Genomic DNA, 12,161 nt, shown 5'->3' on the forward strand with positions numbered 1-12,161 from the left:
ACATGAAAAGCTTTAGATAACATTTTTAAAAGGTGGTTCAAAATGGTATTATGGACAAAAATACTTTTAGAAATCCCCATGTGATTTACAGTAATTTAGCAGCAGGTTTGAGCTGGGTTTTGCACCCTCAAATAGCCCCTGCTGACTGCTTTGCCAAATGCTGTATTTCACATTGCCTGCCCCTCCTGTTTTACCCTAAAAAGGGCTTTTTTCAATTATTACCATTCAGTTGTAAAGACAATTTGTTAGTATGGAGAGGGAGAACCCCATTGTCTGAAGGGCTGTACAGGGAAAGGACTGACTGCATTTCACACAGATATTTCCCTTTGAAGGGTCAGCTCTATTTGCCCTCCTGCTCAGTGAGGAAAGCTTCCCTGCCCTTGAGGAATATACAAACATGTTCTGTCCCACGGAAAAACCGCCTTGGTAACGTGAAATTATTTAAGAGGACAAGAATCATGTTTTCCAAGATACTTATCAAAATTTCATACCATTCATGACAAATTGGGAAAACAAGGGCAAAGGAAAAGAAGATAGAGAGAAAATTCTTATTGTGGCTATTACTTACTCCTTTTGCTGTCTCCTCCAGCCCTGCTGGAACAGGGCATGAGCAGCTCCCCAGGGTGCAGCAACTGCAGTGGCCCCGACAACCGTGGAACCAAAGTACGTCACAGCCACCACCCCCAGTTCAGTTGTACAGAACAGTTTGGAGCAACAGAGGGGCCAGGAAAAGCTCAGTGCCTTTTGGGAGAAATCAGACTCTTGGAATGCCTCTCAAGTCTTCTAATTCACCAAGTTAAAAATGAGTTCATACTCTTACCAGGGGCACGCCAGTGCACAATACTGAAACATCACCTAACTGTGCAGAGCAGGCAACAGGTAAGAGATCACAACACACTCCCCTCAAATCAGATAATTCAGTCAGAATGCTCAAATTAGAGCTTCTCACTAACCCATGAAAGGTGAATTAATTAGGTATTGCTTCAGCAAATATTTGCACACTTGAAGCACCAATGTGACATGTGTCTTTCTCAGACTCCAAAAGCCACTCATATCCTGGGCTGCACCAAAGGGAACATGGCTCCCAGGTCAAGGCAGGAGATCCTGCCCCTCTACTCCACTCTTGAGACCCCACCTGGTGTGCCACAACCAGCACTGGACATCTGGCCTGATTGTAGCTGGGATAGAGTTAAATTTTCTCCTTTGTAGCTGGCACGGTACCGTGCCTTGGATTTAGGGTGGGAATAATGCTGATAACATACTGATGTTTAGTTACTGCTAAGCAGTTCTTGCTCTCAATCAAGGAGTTTTGAGTTCCCAAGCTCTGGCAGGGAGGGGGTGCCCCAGAAACCAGGAGGGAACATGGCCACGACAGCTGCCCTGGGCTGGCCAAAGGGATATTCCTCACCATGGCACAGCACACCCAGTATATAAACTGCAGAGCTGGCAGAGAGATGCCAAACTCTGCCCAGGGATGGTCAGGGCATTGAGCAGGGCACTGAGCAATTGTATTGTGCAGCGCTTGTTCCTCTTGGATTTCATCTCTCTTACTCTTTCTCATTACAATGATTATTACAGTGTTCTATTATCTTTCAATTATTTAAATTATTATTCTTGTATCAACCCATGATTTCTCTCTTTTGTTTCCCCTGATTCCCATCTGCACTGGGAGGGTGGAGGGGGAAGGGGGTGAGTGAGTGAGTGAGTGAGTGAGTGAGTGAGTGAGTAGCAGCTACCTGGTGCTGCTGGCTGCAGTTAAACCATAAGTTCCCCCCATAGGAAGGACATGGACCTTTTCAGGCTTGTCCAGAGGGTCAGGAAGGTGACCAGAGGCCTCGAACAGCTCTGCTCTGGAGACAAGCTGAGACTTGGGCGGTTCAGCCTGGAGAAGGCTCTGGGGACACAACAGGGCTCCTCCCAGTACCTAAAGGGGCTACCCCAGAAAGATGGGGAAGACTCTTTAGCAGGACCTGTGCAGTAGGACAAGAGTAACAGTTTTAAACAAGGAGAGGTTCAAATTAGACCACGTAAGAGTTGGGAGTTTTTCACAATGAGAGTGGTGAGGTCCTGCACAGGCTGCCCACAGAAGCTGTAGATATGTGTGGAGGCATTTACAGGCCAGGCTGGGTGGAACTCTGGGCAACTTGGTCTATGGAAAGGTGTTCCTGCCCAAGGCACAGGTTGGAACTAGATGATCTTTAAGACCTCTTTCAACCCAGACCATCCTAGGATTCTACCACTTCCATTCCTTTTATTAAGGAAAGGATCTGAATAAACTAGGAACAGTGTTTTTAAAATATACAGAAGCCTAAAGTAAATGCAGATGCCATCAAATCAGCAGTTCCCCTAACAGATGAGCTGCCTAAAGCAGTTGCAGTTTGCTACAACAGCCATCTGAACTGATAAGTGAGCCTGAATAAACTTATATATTCACTCCTCCCCCCCCCCATTTCAGCTAATTGCAAAATGAGTTTAAAGGGTGGGTCTCTTTAACCTCATTTGTACGCAGCACTAGCTTGCTTAAATAAGCAACAATACACAGTTTCATTGTTTCACTCTGCACCCAGACTAGACTCAGCCACTCTCAGCAGTTCAATTAAGGAGACACATGGAAATGTCTAATCCCCAAGCCCTCCTTTGCTGAAGCACAGGATTTACATGAAAGTGAGATTTTCCACGCTGATTTATCTCATGGAACACCCCAGACAGTGTGATGCATTTCTGACACGGGACTTTGCAGACTGCTAAGAATCACAGAAAATTGCCCCCCCCATTTTATACAGAACACTTAATTGATTTTACTGCATTTAGGAGCATTGATTTCTCTTGCTGTAGCTGTAGTCTACACTGAGACTCAGCCTTAGTGCACCAGGCAAAAAAGCACATCCAAAACTCAAACCACACCTAATATTTGCTACATCATTTCTGCAACAGTCAAGTTCTCACCATTTATAGACTACATCCAGATGATCCTTTTTGCTTTAAATTAACTGTTTTTATTAGAAACCAGTTTCCTAAATTCAGTGCAAAACTGTGAGCAAACATTCTCCCACTGAATTTTCAGTAGATACACAAAATTACCTATGATTGTTGCTCTTTCTTAAAATCCAATTCCAAACAGTACTCAAAGTGAACAAAAATTACTGCTTTAAAGTCTATTGTAAAGTAATTTTTAAACAATGTAAAAAAAAGAGAGTAATTATGGTAAACTGAGTCATCCAGGTTTAACAGCAATTATTTCTATCAAACTGAGATGAATGACCTTGGTAACTGTGAAAGCACAAGTCACAGATGTGCAATGCATTTTTAAAAACTGTTTAGAGAAAATCAGATTCATCCCCTGATGCAGGCAAAAGATCCACAGTCCTCCATCAGAGACTCACACTGCCAAAGAGTAAAGAGCTGTTTCTGTAAATCACAGCATAAAAATATGATGTGAAACCCACACTGTGCTTAAGTCTAATGAACCTCTGGCAAGGAGAGCCTTGTGATCAAGGTGGAATCTGTTCAGAACACTAAGCTCAGGTCTAACCTCACCTTTCCTAACATGTATTAAGCTGCCTTAATACCTTTAACAGTGCAAATATCCCAGCCACCCCAATTTTCATGGATATCTTTGACAAGCATCTTTTAGGATGAAAATCTGTCAAGTTCAAGTGAATGATGAACAAGCTTAGTACACACTACTGTGGAAACAACCTCAGCCTCAAAGCTTATTAAAAAAAAACTTTTAAAAAGTGCTTTTAAGTAGCCACCAGAACCAGCAATTTCCCCCACCCCTTAACACAGGCATTCCACTGAAAGTCTTGCTGCTTCTGGAAATAGACAAAACCTTTAACATTACACAGGATAAAAATCCTTGACACCCATCTTGTCTTGCACATTAGCAGAGAACTTGGCAGGACTGTTCAGCAGGACTCCTGAAATGAGGAATTCCAGTGAGGAATACTCACTGAAGATAAAGTTTTCCTTCTAATATTCAATACTGAAGGGTTTTGCAGTTCAGGAGAATAAGCTGCCTTTCACAGTAAGTGCTCATAGGAACAAGCAGGGCCTACACTAAGTCCCATACTCACAGCACTCAGTGTCCTTCCTGGACATGCTACACAATATTTGATATTAGGGACAAAGAAGGGCTGAAAAAGCTCATCAGTAATTGATTCAAATAACTTCTGTATTTATGAAACTAAACCTAGTATCTTCTTGAACTCATGAGTGCTCATAGATTTTTACCTCCTTAAAAAAGCTGAATAAAGAGATTTTTTTTTCCTTGACAAAGTTTTAATAACAACTTTGAAAATCTTAACTCCCCACCATCATTAACAAAAATGCATTCAGTAAACAACAGAAATACAAACTTTCTATTTTTTTAAGCATTTGTTAATTCATAGGCTTTGAGCTTAACCTTACTGAATTTAGACTTTGGCATGATTCACAAATACCTCTCACTCTTTCAAAGAACTTTATTTTAAAAATAATTTTAATTCATTAGACCATACTTTATAATAGTTACCAATAGGACGGACCTGAACTCAAGCATCAGACATTTGTTGCACTTTCAAGTTTTGTAACAACATGACTTTTCAAAATAAAAGTGTACATTTAGATTCACAGGTTAATTTGTTGAAATTTAATAACATTTAAAATCACTGGAATATGAACTGAAAGGGATATATGTTAAGTACACAAATACTGGAAAAGGTCATAGCCCCAAAACCCACTTGGAAATGGAATGCAGCCAATTAGCCAGATGTGGTTTGGTGATTTCACATTGACTCGGGTTAGCACCTTAGTGAACTCAACCACTGGATGTGAGAAATGAGTGCATGAAGTGTGACCACTCAACAGGTCCTGTACCATTCCATGAGGAGACTGTGTCTTCTTGAGCATTTTGTGCCATGTTTTTGAAATGTGGTAGTATTTGAGACTTTTCTAAAATGTGTAAATAAAAACAAAGGCTACAGTTAAAGTCTAAACAAAGAAATACTTTCTACTTTCTGTCAGTTGAGATTTTTTTTAAAGCAATCATTCATAAGGATTGCATCAACATCAGTTAGCAGAGGAAGATCAAACTTTATTGAAACTGCTTGCATACAAAATATATTGCACTATAACCAAACAAATGTCAACATAAAATCCAATCTGTTGTAGCTAATATGTACAGAGAATATTGCCCAAGAGCAGTTACATTACAAGGTCAGTCTACCTTGGTTAATTATCTACAGTATTTTAAACCAAACAGCTTACAGATGATGTGTGCAAGGTACCAATTTCTGTTTTCAAATACTATACATTCCCAAAATAAATAACTAGAAATCAACATTAATGTTTGGCAATACTTTTTAAGACATTTTTATATTTGTTAAATCATGTGCAGTTCGTTGCCAGTTTTAGTATGCTCACCTGTATGCAAGGAAAAAAAAAGAATGAAGAAAGCAAAGAAACAAAACTCACAAAATACATCAGAGGCAAGGTCAAGTTTGTACAATTCTGTACATAAACAGTGGCTCTCCTTCTGGAGTAATCTGAACAAAAATGGACTAAAATGAAGGTCCTTATGCAGTTGTGCCCAGGAAGTTCAACATGTGGTCAGAAATGAAAGAAAGCACAGCTCCTCCCACCACTTCCCACCCTTCCCTGGTGTATAGCTGTACTTTGGATCAAATCCTGACACCTTCATATTGGCTGGGAATTAGGACCTTGCAGCTCAAAATATGAAGAACTTTCGTTTTACCTTCAATATTTTCAACTACTGTATCTGTACTTGCCAGGGCATGACATGTGGCGACTTTCTTCTTACCTCTCCTGAAATAGCCCCCAAATTAAAATAAGCAATTCAAAAATTTTGGGAGGATGAAAACCATCAATGCTTTAGGCTGGTCATCTGGCCAAACAGCAGGCACACATTACTAGCTTGTGAACATGTTACACTTGTTCCCTCAGTAACAATGAGTTTTTTTAGTTTTCCACAATGGAAAGATTTTTTTTTTCAGTTTTCTTTTTTTAAAAAAAAAGCTTCCATACTGCCTACAAAGAAAAAAATTACACCCCTTTTTCAATAACACTATTTGCCAAATCTTCAGTGCAAAATAAATTTCCTATTCTTATAACTGCCTAACTGAATGTTTATGTAAGGAAAAAATTATGGAAAGCATGCACTTGTCTATAAAGTACTAACGTCTGACAAGGATTGCTACATATATTTTACATTTAGTGTTACCAACTCATCTTCCCTGATTTCTGCATCCAAATATAATATTCCTACCTGCCAAGATATAAAAAAGGCACAGATCATACAACTTTTTTGCTAATGAAAATGACAATTGTTACATCACACAGATTTCAGGGTCCACCAAAATATTGAAAAAGGTGGACCAGAATGTGAACTGACACAGGACATAAAACGACATAGCATTTCATGAAGAACTGGTAAGTTAGATTGAAAACAGAAGCCAATTTGATTACTGCAAACACTATTTATTCTGAAAATTGAAATTGAGCAGTGAATTTGACCCGATGTGTTAAAATGGTACAACTGAACAGAAAGTTTACCAATGCACAGCTCAGTATTTTTAAAACAAACAAAAAAAAGAATCTTTCATCGTTTGAACTGCAATATGTACTTGGAAGCGATTTTCAGAAGTTTCAGGTATTTTTTTTTAATGCAAATATTTGAATAACTTCTTATTCTGAAAACAACTGCATACTGTTGATGTTAAAAAAGGCTAACAGAGAACATATGTTCATTTCATGCCCTGCGCCGTCTTGCCTACTATTTTGTCTTTGGCCTAAACAAGTTTTCTCTAACATGGAATAGGAATTACTGGAACAGTATAGGAAATGTGACTTCAGAGTTATGCAGTTTAGGGGACTCCGTTGACCAGTGGCTGTTGGGCATCCGCGCTCTCCGTCTTCTCCTTCTTGGGGTTCCGCTCCTTGCCCGCGCGCAGCCGGCTGCCTTCGCTCGAGGTATTCTGCAAGGTTTTAGTGTGGACACTCCTCTCATTACTGCAGTCAACTCTCATCTGGAACAATTCACAGTTATACAAAGCATTCTCCTCCTTTCCTCCACCCCTGAGCGTTTTGTGCCTTGGCCGTCCTCCTTGGGAGGAGCAAACAGTGCCAGCCCCTCATGGCTTTGTTAATTGGATCCAGCTTTAGGTTCTTTTTTGTTCAAAAATGCCACATACCTGTGAGCCAAAAAATCCTCTCCCATCTATCTGGCCTTGGAAGCTAAGAAAAAAATTTCCAGTCTGAAACATTATTTCAACTTCTGGTAATTTGATTTCCTACTCTTTGTATGCAAAAAGCCCACCAAAGACATGGTGTCGTTTCACGGTAGCTTTCCTGAATCTCCAAAAAATCTACTCAGACTTTTTTTGAATATTAAGAAAAAAGATACACTTAAATACACCCGAAAACCAAAAGATCCTCTCCCATCTACCTGGCCTTGGAAGCTAAGAGAAAAACTTCCAGTCTGAAACATTATTTCAACTTCTAGTAATTCAGCTTTCTATTCTTTGTATGCAAAAAGCCCCTAAAAGACAGTGTTGTTTCATGGCAGCTTTTCTGAATCTCAAAAAAATCTACTCAGACTTTTTTTTGAATCTGAAGAAAAAACATCCCCTTAATACACCCAAAACCCAAAAAATCCTCTCCCATCCACCTAGCCCTGGAAGCTAAGAGAAAAATTTCCAGTCTGAAACATTATTTCAACTTCTAGTAATTTGATTTCCTAGTCTTTGTATGCAAAAAGCCCCCAAAAGACATAGTGTCATTTCATGGCAGCTTTCCTGAACCTCAGACTTTTTTTGAATCTGAAGGAAAAAAACCCCACTTAATACACCCAAAACCCTAGAAATCCTCTCCCATCTACCTGGCCTTGGAAACTAAGAGAAAATTTTCCAGTCTGAGCACAAAAAAAGTTGAATTAATATCAGACAGATCTCTGAAACATTATTTCAACTTCTAATAATTCAGCTTTCTACTCTTTGTATGCAAAACACCCCCAAAAGACATGGTGTCGTTTCATGGTAGCTTTTCTGAATCTCAAATAATCTACTCAGACCTTTTTTGAATCTGAAGAAAAAAGGTCCATTTAATACACCCAAAAAACTGCAGCCTTGTTAAGTGGTCATAAAAAATTTCAAGAGTGTGTGTTGAAAGCAAAGTTTTATGCTTGTATGGGGAAAAAAATGCTTATTCCTTGATATATAACAAGATTTTTACAACTTGATCAGCCAGTTTTCAACAACATGTTGAAAAAGCATTTACTTATTTTCTTGTAACATGCCACTGCATCCAAATCTTGGAGCAACAGCTAAAACCCCCCATGATTTAAGGGCCTTATATTGTTTTTTTTTTTTTTCCAGCACTGCAATTCCTCACTCCCTACTTCAAACTTTGTAAGGTAATGACTAATTAATTATAAAACTCACATGGCCATTATTTATTTTTTGTTTTGCCAAGTTAATTATTTGCATTTTAGATGCATATTCAATTACTACACCTTTAAGTTCAGCACTCCCATTTCAAAAACTAAGCATCTTGCCCCTTGTTCTGTTTTGTCTCTTTCTGAACAAACCAAGCCAAGAGCCATGTCTGTGTCCTCCTGCTAACACCACGCTGAGGCAGCAGCTTGTAGCTGCTCTTTGTTTCTTCCTCCCAACTTTACTCATCCTATGCAGTAAGAGATGGTAGGTTTGCAAACTCCCATTTGAAGCAAGAACAGCTTCCACATGGAGAAAGTTAAAATATGTACACAAAGTATCAGCTTGATAGCTTAATGAAATAAAATATTTGAAAAAAAGTGTAAAAATATCTTTATAAAAAGCTTAAAAATATTTAAGGTTACAAGATATTTCAAATCTGTTACTTGAAAAAGTTGATGTTCATTTTTAACTTACTTTCTAGACTGAATAGCCTTCAATTGCAAATGTTTCATTTAGTAGTGAAAGTAATTTCTGAAGTTTAATCTTTCTTTCTCTGAGGATTCTGGCTACAAAACATTCTTTTTATATAGAGTTAAGGACTTTCTTCCCTCAGGTGCACAGAAGATAGACAACAACACACAACACAGCAAGAAATAAAAGCTAAACCAAAGCACTAATAAGAACAGAGACTGAAATCAAATTGGTTAGTAAATCCTTGGGACTCACCAGACAGAGCTAAAGGGCATTACAGAATTGTATCTTTACACAGCTGGATAAATTTAGAGTCCTGAGCATCTGTATAATTTTGTAACACTACCTTTGTAGATGTGATTAGGGAGTCAAAGAACATGGAATCACAAGGCTACTGTGTCACTCACAACCTTACTGTCTGACAGGAGGCAGTTTTAACAGTCCAGGCTTCCCGAATGAGTTACCTCAAGAGACCCGTCTGCTGTCCTCCCTTTTGCCTCTCTCGAGTTACGCTGACGGTTGTCTGTTCGCGACTGTTCATCATTGCCTGCAACAAGAATTAATCAACTAAGTTGTTCAACAAAGACACGATCTTCTGCCACTTCAATTTTACACCAGCACAGGAAGGGATTCAGAATTCTCTGTCTCATGAATAAATATTATTGCTAACATTTAACAACAGTTCTTAAACTATGGGCCAGGAATCACTAAAGAAAACGTTCTCTGGTGATAATGCAGACAAAACGTCAAATGCAGTGTTAAAAACCACCACAATTTAAAAAAAACCTAGCTACTAACTGAAAAAAAAAACCACTTCTCAAAATGATTAACCACAGAAGAGAACTACACAATCAGCAATGTTTAATACCCTCACATTTTTCAATGGCTTATAAGCTTCCTAAATTATACATTACCCTCTTACCAAAACAATCTTATTAAGCAGCATCCATATTTTGGAAAAAAAAAAATCTAAGAAATAAGCAGAGCTGCAGAAAAAAGTATTTGAACAAATAAATATAACAAAATATCATATGTAAACAAATATAATGAAACAACATATGTTGGAGTATATATATTTAACTTTTTAAAGTTCTCTCATTTTACTTTTGCCTGATCTTTTCCACTGAACGCATAAACTACAATATTATCCTGGTCCATGAAAAAAACGAGATGTGCATATGGACAGTGGAATGAGTAATACAGATTTTAAAAGATTTTTCTGTATCTACTGACAAACTAGAATTTGATTCCTTGATGTCCATGTGTGATGGAACAGGCCACAAACTGGCCAAATGCCACAACAGGCTCCAAATGCCTTTTGGCTAGATGCCAAGAGGCATTTCAGGAAAACAAACAACAGGAAAAACTCCAACATAAAGCAGGTCAAAAAGAATTATTCCCCTCTGTTCAATGTTCAACACATCTGAAATGAAATACTCCATTTAAAGACTGACAAAGGAAAGTCAGGAGTGTCGCCCTGATCTTTTTCAGCCTTCTGATGTTTGCATTTTTGTAGTGGAGATTTTTATGTAAACAAAGTGATGTTATTGTAACTCTCCTTGTTTTTCATTCCTCTATTGAGGAAAGACAATTGATGGACTTCTAGTTTGACCAGTGTGGTTGGAGAGGTGGCAGCATCATCCTCCAATCCATGGTCATTGTCCAAAATCTATATAAACCCGAGTAGAAAAATAAACTTCTCTCTTTTTGGCCTGACGACTTGACCGTGTGTGTATCATTGCTTTTGTGTCCTATAGCGACACAGGAGAGGCGAGCAGGTGGGGAGTTGGAGCAGCTAAGAAAAGCAGCAGCTGGTAGAAGAAAGCTTGCTTTATAACTCTTAGATATGTACAGCTCACAGGGGTTCTGGCTGGCAGGCTGGATGGACTCAGACTCAGTTGTATTATGGGTCTGTTGCCCTGAATTTTCTTGCTTTTGAGTCTTTGAATCTTCACAGCGCGATTCTCACTCAGCTTCATGTAAACTATATCTATTTTTAGAATTTATCAATGTGTTTGCATAGTTCTCCTCTGGGAGGAGGAACTTGATTGATAGTAAAAGTGACCCAATGAAGTCCACGAGGTCACAACCTTCTTGAGCCAATCCTTAGCTTCGGTACAAAGTGTATATAAGTTGACAAAGTCAAAAAATAAAAAAGCTTTCCATGTTTGACCTGCTGCTGCCTGCTGTCCTCTGTGTGGGTGCGAAATAGCGCCCACAATGGGTCCTGTTATCTTATCTACCAACATCAGATGGACAACATAAACAGAGCAAAGCTTTCGGTTTTGCGCAGCCAAATCAGACACAGAAGTTTCTTTTAAGCCAATACGAATCAGCCAACCCTTGAATCGCCACAAATACAAAACTTCTCTCTTCTTAGAGTACCTGAACCGCAAAAGAAACTCCAGAATCATACAGTGGCACTGAAGGAGTCCCATTTACCTTTGAATCCGCCACGGCCCCGACCGCCCTGGCCCCGGGTGCTGCCGCCGCGCCGCCGCCCGTCCCCCCGGCGCAGGTAATTGTCCCGCTCCTCCTCTGCCGGCGCCGCCGACCAATCGCTCAGCTCGTCTCTGTGATCAGACTCTGTTTCAGAAGCATTTGATGCTTCAGAATTAGTTCCTATCAAGAGGATGAAAAAAATCCAAACACGCCAGTGTAGCTTAGCATGAAATTGCTATAGTAGAATGCAAAATGTAGATATTTAGATTTTTTTTCCTTCTTATTTTTTTGTTAATAGGCAGTTTTGGGATGTTTTTGCCTCCCAAACTATGTAACATACATAACACAGGAAGGTGCATAATATATATTACTTCTTCAAAATGCAAGACAAACTAATAAAAGTTAGTTGTTGTGTTTAAGGCTAAATAATTAAGTGTGCCACATGCTTAAAATTGGTGTTATCAGTGTATCAACAGAAAATACTACAAAATGTAATAAAAGTCTAGTAGAACTTAAGTTTAATAGACTAGACTCCTTCATATTTCTACAGCTGAAAATTCTGAATATAACCTGTCCTGTCTCCTCTCACCACTGCAACTCATCTATGAAAAGAAAAAAATTCCATCACGAAACAGCCTGTAACAGACTACAAAAGCAGAGAACAAAGTCAAAATGCTAGAAATGTATCAAATCAAATAAATGGCCATTGCAATTTTTTCCAATTAACAGATCACCTTCACTGACAAAAGCTGGTTCTTTCCCCATTTTTCCTCCCATAACCCATATTATTAGCAAGGTGAGTTAACATCTAAAAAT

General features: G+C 38.9%; 1 protein-coding gene across 2 annotated transcripts in view; it reads right to left on the reverse strand.

Moving 5' to 3' along the window:
- Nucleotides 1-3,982: 3,982 nt before the first annotated feature.
- Nucleotides 3,983-12,161, reverse strand: part of FMR1 (fragile X messenger ribonucleoprotein 1) — a 30,692-nt gene continuing 22,513 nt past the window's right edge. The window contains exons 13-15 of one of the 2 annotated variants that reach the window (XM_083876221.1): nucleotides 11,346-11,525; nucleotides 9,368-9,450; nucleotides 3,983-7,025 (exon numbers count right to left, since the gene is read on the reverse strand). In XM_083876221.1, the coding sequence (XP_083732347.1) occupies nucleotides 6,864-7,025; nucleotides 9,368-9,450; nucleotides 11,346-11,525 (425 nt within the window). In that variant the 3' untranslated portion in view covers nucleotides 3,983-6,863. The remainder of the gene's footprint in view (nucleotides 7,026-9,367; nucleotides 9,451-11,345; nucleotides 11,526-12,161) is intronic. The other variant, XM_083876222.1, reaches the window with a different exon arrangement.

The sequence above is a fragment of the Zosterops lateralis genome (assembly GCF_965231275.1).
Source record: "Zosterops lateralis genome assembly, chromosome: 21".
Taxonomy (NCBI): domain Eukaryota; kingdom Metazoa; phylum Chordata; class Aves; order Passeriformes; family Zosteropidae; genus Zosterops; species Zosterops lateralis.